The sequence below is a fragment of the Alligator mississippiensis genome, chromosome 6 (assembly GCF_030867095.1).
Source record: "Alligator mississippiensis isolate rAllMis1 chromosome 6, rAllMis1, whole genome shotgun sequence".
Classification (NCBI taxonomy): Eukaryota; Metazoa; Chordata; order Crocodylia; family Alligatoridae; genus Alligator; species Alligator mississippiensis.
The window spans coordinates 87,811,835-87,820,816 of record NC_081829.1 but is presented as its reverse complement, the minus strand read 5'-3'; the positions used below and the strand labels follow the sequence as shown (position 1 = coordinate 87,820,816).

Sequence of the window (8,982 nt, the reverse complement as noted above, 5' to 3'; positions counted from 1 at the left end):
ATTCTGCTGCCTATTAGCTGCTCCTGGTACCCAGCTACTATTTAAGAGCATTGTAGACCCTCCTTAACTCTAGCTAAACCCATTCACTCAGGTGAAAATTAGCTCAGGTGTGGAAATAACTTCCAGTGAAGCGTTCACTGGACCCACTGCCAAGATGCTGATGGAGACATTTAACTCTCATGAGGACAGGGCCAATGAAACAGTATGTTTTGATCCTGTTTTGTTGTGTTTTTCCTTTCTCTGCATAGTGGAAAATAAAAGCACGTTCCAAAGAAAAAAGCCTCATTTCTGCTTCCATTTTAAAAGCAATGATATTGCCCTTGGCCCCTGTCCTATTAGCAAAGCAACTCTTTACTTCTGTTTTAATTGGGGAAAACTCTATGTTGAGAGTTGTGGGATGACGCACAGGCAAGGTTCTTCCAATAGATGTGATCTCTTTTATTCCGCCAGCTGAGTAGTTGGGAAAAAATTCTTACCCGGCTTTTGGGTGCAATCACCCTTCTTCCAGCATAGGGAGTCCCTTGCTGCTCAGAGACTCCAAGGACTAAGAGAAGCTAAAAGTGTGGAGGGATGTCAGTGAGAATGTAAACAGGTAGCAATTAGAAAAATACAAGATAAAGGGGAAAAAAAACCCAAAGATGAGTAAGGGAGACACTGCAGCACTTTCCACATCCCACTTTTTAGAGCCCCCCCATCCACCCCGGACTCCACGGGCTATAAAAGTGTTTGCACCGAATCTAAAAACAAAGAGAGACACGACCTATTTAGAAGCAACAGCTGCCTACAGAGCGACCCTGGCCCCTCAGCTGCCCGCTAGACCCGCATCCTCTGCGGCCAGCCCCAGAGACAGGGACTAAACACACCGCGGCGAGAGCCAGGCTCCACCTGCGCTCCGGACCCTGCCTACGATGGAACGCCGCCGCGCGCCGCAGCCAATGAGGGAGCGCGGCTAGGGGGGCCGCCTTGGCCGCTGGCCAATTACAGCGCGGCCCTTGGGCCGAGCCGCGCCCTCGCCCCCGAACGCGCCTACTAGAGCGGCGCGCGGGCGCAGCGCGCACAGACGTGCGGGGCGCTGCAGGCTGCCGATGGAGCCGGAGCAGCGCCCCCCGGCCGTGGAGTTCGTGCCGGGCGGCCGCTGCGGCGCCCGGGGCCCCGGCAACGCCTTCAACTCCTGGAACGACTACCTGGGGCTGGCCACGCTCATCACCAAGGCGGTGGGCGACGACAAGGGCTTCCGCGCCGCGCCCGCACCAGGAGGGCCGGCCGCGGAGGACGAGGACGAGGAGGACGACGAGGAGGAGGACGAGGAGGAGGCGCCCTACTTCGAGGGCGCGCTGGACCTGCACGCGCTGGAGCTGTGCGGCCACCGCGGGCTGCTGGAGGAGCGCTTCGCCGCCTGCCGCCCCTGCCCCGGCCGCGCCGGCCCCGCCGCCGTGCTCCTCGACTGCGCGGCCGGCCGGCGGGCCCGGGCCCGGGCGCGCTCGCCGCCGGGCTGGGGCTGGGGCTGGGCGGCGCCGCCCGCGCGGCTGCTGAAGCCCGAGCTGCAGGTGTGCGTCTTCTGCCGGAACAACAAGGAGGCGGTGGCGCTGTACACCACGCACATCCTCAAGGGCCCCGACGGCCGCGTGCTGTGCCCGGTGCTGCGCCGCTACACGTGCCCGCTGTGCGGGGCCAGCGGGGACAATGCGCACACCATCAAGTACTGCCCGCTCTCCAAGGCGCAGGGCAAGGCGCCGCTCAAACACGCCAGGACCGTCTTGGGCAAGAAGCTGCGCTAGGCGGGCCGGCCCGGCCCCGGCACTGCCCGCCGGCACCGGGGTTTTAACGCGGAGCCCCGCAGCCGGACTCGGAGCGGCGCCCCAGGCTGATGCGGTGCAAGGACTCCGGATGGACGCGGGGTCTGGCCCGAGGGAGGCGCAGGATGAGCTGATGCTATAGAGGGTGGGTGGGGTGGGGTGGGATGGGGGGGAAATCTATATATCTAATTTTAAACAGAGAAGAGATGAGTTTAAAGAAATGTGCCGAGGACTGGATTTGAGAAGAGGGTTTTTTTGGGGTGGGGGGGGGTTGTTTTTTTGTGTGGCTTTTTTGTTTTTTTAATCTCAAACGTTTCGCGGTGGCGCCCACCCTCCTTCCCTCCCTCCCTGGTCTTACGGCTTCCCGGAGCCGAGGGAGAGTGCTCTGCCATGGGCTGGAGGGGGGTGGCACTACCCGGCCCGGTGGTTGTAAGTAGGTAGGTAGGTCGGTCCAGCGGATGCAGTGAGGGCTGCTGTGCGGTGGGGGGTGGGGGATGAGGCCGGCAGTGTCATGATGGGGGGGGTGGGTGGGAGGGTGAGGAGCTACCGTGGTCGCTCGCCAGTTGTTGTTTGTGTTTGTTTTTTAAATGAAATCTGGGTTTCATTGTACTGTGTTATTGGAGGGAAGGGGTCTAAAATCAATGCTCCCCCCTTTCATCCATCCCCTGTTTTCCCCGGTTGGTCATATCGCCTGTACTGGCCACAGCTGGCAATAGAGCTGTTTGGATTTGGGGGTTTTTGTTTTTGTTTTTATACAATGAAAGTAAAGGCATCACAGACTTCACCTCTGCTGCCTCTGTCTTGTTTTCCCCACACCCGCACCTGGACCTTGCATCTGTAGGCGAACTGCTCCCTCCCAGAGATGGGTCTGGGAGCTGTAATGGCCATACCTGCAGTTGCCCTGTGCTTCATGAGGAGTGGTCTTTATTATTTTTTTTTATTATGTTTTTTAATACATGTTGTTCAACTGGAGAATTTCTGTGAAAGCCACAAAGTGGTGAATTCCTCTCGGTGAATAAGGTGCCAAGCCCCTGGCTGTCCTTCCCCCTGACAGATTGTTGTGGCTCCCACGAGCTCAGCTGCTTGCTGCTCATCCTTTTTTTTTCTCCGTAAGTAAACAGAAAGCTGCTGTTTTGAATCCTCCTGGAGGAAAGAGAGACTTGTAAGACCTCATTTAATGGAAAGAAGAAGGGGAAATGCGCCCTCTGCTGCCCCATCTCAGTAGAGGCTGCTTGGGAAGTGAAACAGGCTGCATCTATCTGGTGACTTCTTTTACTCCACAGAGAACCTCACTAATCGTCTGGCTTGCTGCTTGTAGTTCGGGTCAGATTGCTGCCATCTAGGAACATCCATCTCCTGAATGTAAACTTTCTTGCTCACTCAAGTGAACCAAGAGGTATTGCAAGAGGGGAGATAAGGAGGAGTGGGGAACACCTTAGTAGTATAAAAGAGGCATCTCTTGGCTAGTGTGTGCCAGGCACAAACATCCTCATTCCTCTTGTGCAAGAAGGGAGTAGTATTACTTACTTTGTGCAACATAGCACTACAGCTTAGAGCTGCCAGCTTCCAACTCGAAAGTATTAAAGAGCAGAAAAGCCCGCACTAAATCCAACAAACCTTGTACGTGCCTTATTGCTTGAAGCCAAATTTTACAGCTGTCAGACTGCATGTTACATAATGTAGTACATTCTTGCACAAGGGATAAGGATATTGAATTAGGGTGGTGTCACACTTGACTTAGTGCAATGAACACAATAGCAGACACACATTCAAGCAGTTTTGCACCTGACAAGTGCCCTCCTGGAGTTCCCTCTCAGGCAAGGGTTCTCTCCTAACTGGGACTAAAGGTAACAGGTCACTGTGCTCGGGTGATCTGCAGTTGCTGCAAGTGAAGCACCCCTTTGCTACAATAACTGACTTTCTGTTCTGAAACCTTGCAGAACATGAGCAATTTTCCAAGCTAACAGATGAACACAGGGCTCAAACAACTCTCCTGTAGTTGCGATATCAGTGTCCAAAACCACAGTCGTTAAAGAGGGCCCTACGGTGCAAGGTCCACTAAAAACCAGTCCCAGCCCCTAAGAGCTTGCTGACACTTGGCATCATGGTTGGCAGTGTTCTCAGCACATCAGTAGCCAAAAGGATGTATTCTACAAACATCACAGGAAAGGATGGACTGACAAGACAAAGAAGGGGCTCGTACTAAACCTTGGAGGGAGTATAGATCCTAATTTTTAAATCTAAGTGACCAGGGAAGACTGATATTGCTGGAGGTAGCAGTTGACCTGAATGAAAATTGATTGGTATTAAAAGCGAAGACAAGTAGCTTAGGCTTGTGACAGAAGAGGAAGCTGGTGAAGAGCTCAGATGATGAAGTGATCTAGTCAAAGCAATCGGTTAGAAGAACTCTTTGTAGCAGCAGGCTGAATAATATTAGCAGGGCAAGATGAGACCAAAGGAAAACGTGGCCACCCTGCAAGATGATGAGAACCTGGACAAGAGTGAACATAACTGAAACGTAACCTGGATATGAAGAGCTAGCATAAGGTCAGAGTCTTAAGATGTTTTCCAGACTATGAGGCTGAGTGGTGATGTTTAAAAAGGAGACAGTGGAACTTGAGGGAAATTAAGATGATTTTAACCATAAGTGAGTTGACTGCTAGATATTTCCAAAGAAATCTTAGATTACTTGAGACTTCAGTTTGGACACAATAATATTAAAAGCATCAACATAGAAATGGTTTGCAGAAGGTATAGAACAGTGACTGTCAAAACCAGGGTCTCATTGCACTCTGGGATGCCTGGAGGTCCTCTCAAGGATGTCGTCCAAAGTCCAGCAGTATAGGGCATGCAAGCATGATAACCCAGAGTTCAAATAGGAATCCATAGTGCTAAAAACCTTCTAACCTGTTGTGGTCTTTCTGAGTTCTTTGCAACAAAAGAATTGCTGTTATTTTTTGGTAGTCAAAAAAGGAGTTAAAACTAAGAGCTGGCATCTTCTGAGTGCCTTGAGTCTAAGACAATTGAGGACCACTGGTGTAGGAGAATAGGAAAGAGCAGAGGACCTTGCTCCGTGAGAAAACCAGGAAGAACAAGGAGACCAGTCATAGTCCAAGAGGAGGATAGGATTATGAGATGATTATGGCCAGTAGCAGTGAGAAGAGGCTTCTTCAAAGAGGATGAGGATGCATCTCTGGTTCTGAGGGCAGATGTTTGAGTGTGATTTCAGTTAAGTTAATGATAGTCTGGAGTTTCTGTCCTTCAACTCCCCCTTCCTGTGACTGCAAGTAGAGTTTGATGAACTTGGCATGAGGGGGGGCAGAGAGATGGGGACCCCACCTAGAGTGCCAGGTAAGGTCCAGAGGGTGTGTATGTTTTCATTTTATGTTTCAGACTAAACTGTATTTATATTTGAGGGGGAAGGAGCTGGAGAAAAGGAAGGGAGGTAGGATGGGGCTGGGAAAGGGCAGAATTTTATGCAGCTGCAGGGCAGGAAAGAGGAGGTGAATTGCATCTGCACTCTTGCACTACATTCCAAGAAGTGACAGTCCAAAAATTGTGAGGCAAGAAGTTCTTAAGATGGTATCTTTTATTGGGCCAATTATGTAGTTGAGATAGACAAGATCTTGAATTAGAGAGAGAGTTCTTAAACTAAAAGACCTGACCATGAAACAGACTCAAAGGTACTGCCAAATATGTGATGCCAGCCATCTAACCTAAGAGTGAGACCTAACAAAGAGCGTCTTGCATTTAAAAGCTTGTCTAACTATGCCAACTACAAAGCTGGTCCAATAAAAATATCATCCTAAGAAATCCTTGCCTCTCTCCCTCAAAAGAATTTCATGAGAGGATGCTTAAGTGAGTCAAAGGACAGCTACTAGGCTTAATCTGGAGAAACAAGGTGGCTCAGCTAGGATGATGGCAGAGCTGAAAGACAAGAAAACGAATTTGTAAATGAGTGAAGAATTGCCTTTTTTGTCTATAACGTTCGGAAGGCACTGTTGGACTTCAATGCAAGTGCCTCTTCAAATCCAACTTTACTTGTTATCTCCCTTCTTCATAATGGATGCTGGTTGATGAACACTTCCACTACAGACTTTCTCGACCTACCATATTCACTGCACTTCTACGTGGGATTTTGCAGTTTTTTTAACGCACACTTTCCACCCACCTTCCCTGTGCCACTTACATTGGTTTAATGGAGCTAACATTCAAGTATATGTGCAACTTCAGCTGTATTTCTTGCTCCTGTAAGCAGAGGGAGGTACCCGTTAAAGATTGAAGTGCTGATCTATGAGAAAAATGCTTTTGGAATATAAGGACTACTGTAGCAGCACCCAGCTTACCCGCAGTAAGTGTACTGAAACACTAGCAGGATTAGCTACTAAGACTTTTAAATTGGAATTGGTGTGAGGTTTTAGCTCAGTGACTCCGCGCACAGAGGTTTTGCTTGTATCCGCTATGTTCAATGCTAGAATCCAAGTTCTTCCCTCGACAACATTTGCCAAGAGGAACGTAACAGGTTACCAATCTTGGTTTTTAATTTCAGGAGGAGGGAGAAACCAGACCATGCACGTGTGCTCTTGGTTCCATGTTTTAGATGTACAGAGGTCAACCTGTAGCAGAAGTGACTGTCCTTCCAGGTCATGCCCTGGTATCAGTAGGACAAGCAACAATGTTAGCTTCTCTGGGATCTTTCCTGCACTGAAATGACCTGGTTTGTTACAGCACCACTTCCTTCCTTCCACTTCAAAACTGTGTGCTTACAACTTCCTTTAATTGTATCTTGATACTTACTCCTACGCTGCAAGGCCTACCTGCTTAAAGTAGCCACCAATTATACTAGTACTATGCTTGCAGCAGTAATTAAAGGACTGACAGGTAAATTTGGTGCTTTCTAATCAAGCCAAATGCTGAACAATATCAGCAAGAGATACAGAAAGGGTGAAGGTTTGTGATTTATTAGACCTTATCTTTTATGAAACATCCATCTGACTTTTATTCTGCTAAGTTTCCCTTAGAAAAACAGCAGTAGTGAATCTGTTACTGAGCACTTATATTTTAATTTTTGTATGTTGTTTTACAAAGATGTATTCCTCCACTCCCATGTGGGCTACTTGAACAGCATATTCCATCTACCAGCAAATCTGGGTAATAATTTTGTGTTAATAAACTCTTCCCTGGAAAGCAGCAGATATGTGATACTTTCTCTCACCTGCACCTTTTTAAGAGTTCGACCATAATGATCAAAAACGCTGCATCTATTTCACTGTAGTTGTGTGACACTACAAATGAGCTGTTGGTATTAAATCCCTTTACTCATGCAAAGAGCAGAGAATTAGTAAAAACAGAGCAGGCATGTTCAGGTGCCTTGAAAGTAATGAAAAAGGAGCAGAGGGAATTTTCTGAGCACATTTCAACATCCCTTCTCCCCATGTTGATCAACACCTGTTTTCCTTCCCAAGTTAATTGCACCTCTGACAACTTACTAGATAAATCTGAGTCCTTTCAGCTGTTTCCTTTCTCGTGGTGGAGTTCAAGACCCTCTCCCTCAGTGCAGCGACTGCAATTCACTGGGACCATTTCAAACATGTTCAGAACCTCCATTTTGTTCTCTCAAAGCCATGCCAGGGTTGACCAGCAACCTGCCAGCATTCACAGTGCAAGGATATTTCCACAAGAGACAAAAGCATTTCAGATAAACAGCTTACAAACATGCCTCGTTTGCAAACCCCAGCAGCTCTAAAATGTCAGGATTCACAGCTTTGTCATCTTAAGGCCAAGTCAAGCCAAGCCTAAGGGCTTAGTGTTTAGAAAGAAGGGAAAGCTAAACCTTCAAAAAGACTTTATGCTTTCATCATTTCAGCATTGGGGATTTGCCTCCTAGACACTCAGTCTTTACCTCCCACAGGCAGCCCATGCTTACCCTTCTAGCTAGCCTGTAACACTAAAAAAGTATTACAGTTTAAGTATACCTTAAACTTACAATGAGATGTAAAGACATTTTTTAATTATTAAAGTGCAATCATCAATCTGATTTTATACAGTCCCTACAGATGGGCTAGCTGGTCCCAAATTCTGCTCCAGTTTCATTGATTTTTTTTTTCAATGAGGATGTTAAGTAAATGTAAAAATGAAATCATAACAGCAGCTCTTACATAAAAAGAAATAATTCTGGAACCATCACTATTCTCCCAGAAAATGCATATGTTACCCTCAACGGAAGATGTCAGGAGGAAAGATGGGAGATTTTATATTCAAACTAAAACTGGTTAGAAGTGCCCCCTGGAAAAGCACTTTAAGGGGATATTTCTATTAAAATGATCAACCAGAACAGTAGTATTTTGAAGTCCCATCTTTAGGGCTCAGAGTCAATGAAGTTAACTAAGGGAATTGATACAGTTTACAGTTCTCAGCATAAATGGTGCCAGTGTTTACACCACCCTATTCACATTCTCGAAGTTTCAAATACGTTAAAAAAAAAACTAAGGTGTAGATACCAGAATGGAGTTATGCAACAAGGAAGATGTGGTACAGTAACCACATATCACATTTACATCAAATAAATACGGCTACAGTCAGAAAAAAGTAGAAATTTTCACTTTTCAGACTGGCAGCAGTCTTCCCCATCAACTCTAAATATCTGAACACACACAGAACCATCCTGTTAGCATCTGTGTAGTTAGAGTGCAGGGTTATTAAGGCTTAGGTCCTACCCTCTGCTTTCATATCTCCCAAGATGGTAAATGTCTGCAAAAAATCCAGTTTTCTCCTGCTTAGAAATGATTCTGGTGGTCAAACAAGGAGTGGAGTTGATGGGCCTCACAGAAACTCCACATCCAGCCTTCAAAAGAAGATCACTATGGAAGTGTAAGCTTTCCTGAAAGGTGAGGGTTTGGGAAGCTTGGACATTAGGGCTCTCCAAAATTTCACCAGCAGTTTCATTTTGACGCTGTTTCAATTCATTTTGAGCTCAAAACAAAATGAGGCAAGTCAAAACGTTTTGAAGCTCAAGCTGGGCTTGCCTGCAGGGAAACAGAAACTAAAGTAAGGAGAGGGAGGGGGAAGAGTGCTCTCATTATTGACAGTGTAGCTGGCCAGTGACTGCCATCCTTTCCCAAGGTCCCCTCCAGCCCCAGTGCTCTGGGAGAGGGATGGAAACCTGCATAAAAGGCAGCATTGTTTG

General features: G+C 47.4%; 1 protein-coding gene across 1 annotated transcript; it reads left to right on the top strand.

The window, feature by feature from the left end:
* Positions 1–1,020: 1,020 nt before the first annotated feature.
* On the top strand, positions 1,021–2,580 carry NANOS1 (nanos C2HC-type zinc finger 1). Its single transcript, XM_059730083.1, has one exon. The coding sequence runs from the start codon at positions 1,086–1,088 to the stop codon at positions 1,776–1,778; it is 693 nt and encodes a 230-aa protein (XP_059586066.1). The 5' UTR covers positions 1,021–1,085; the 3' UTR covers positions 1,779–2,580.
* Positions 2,581–8,982: the final 6,402 nt, after the last annotated feature.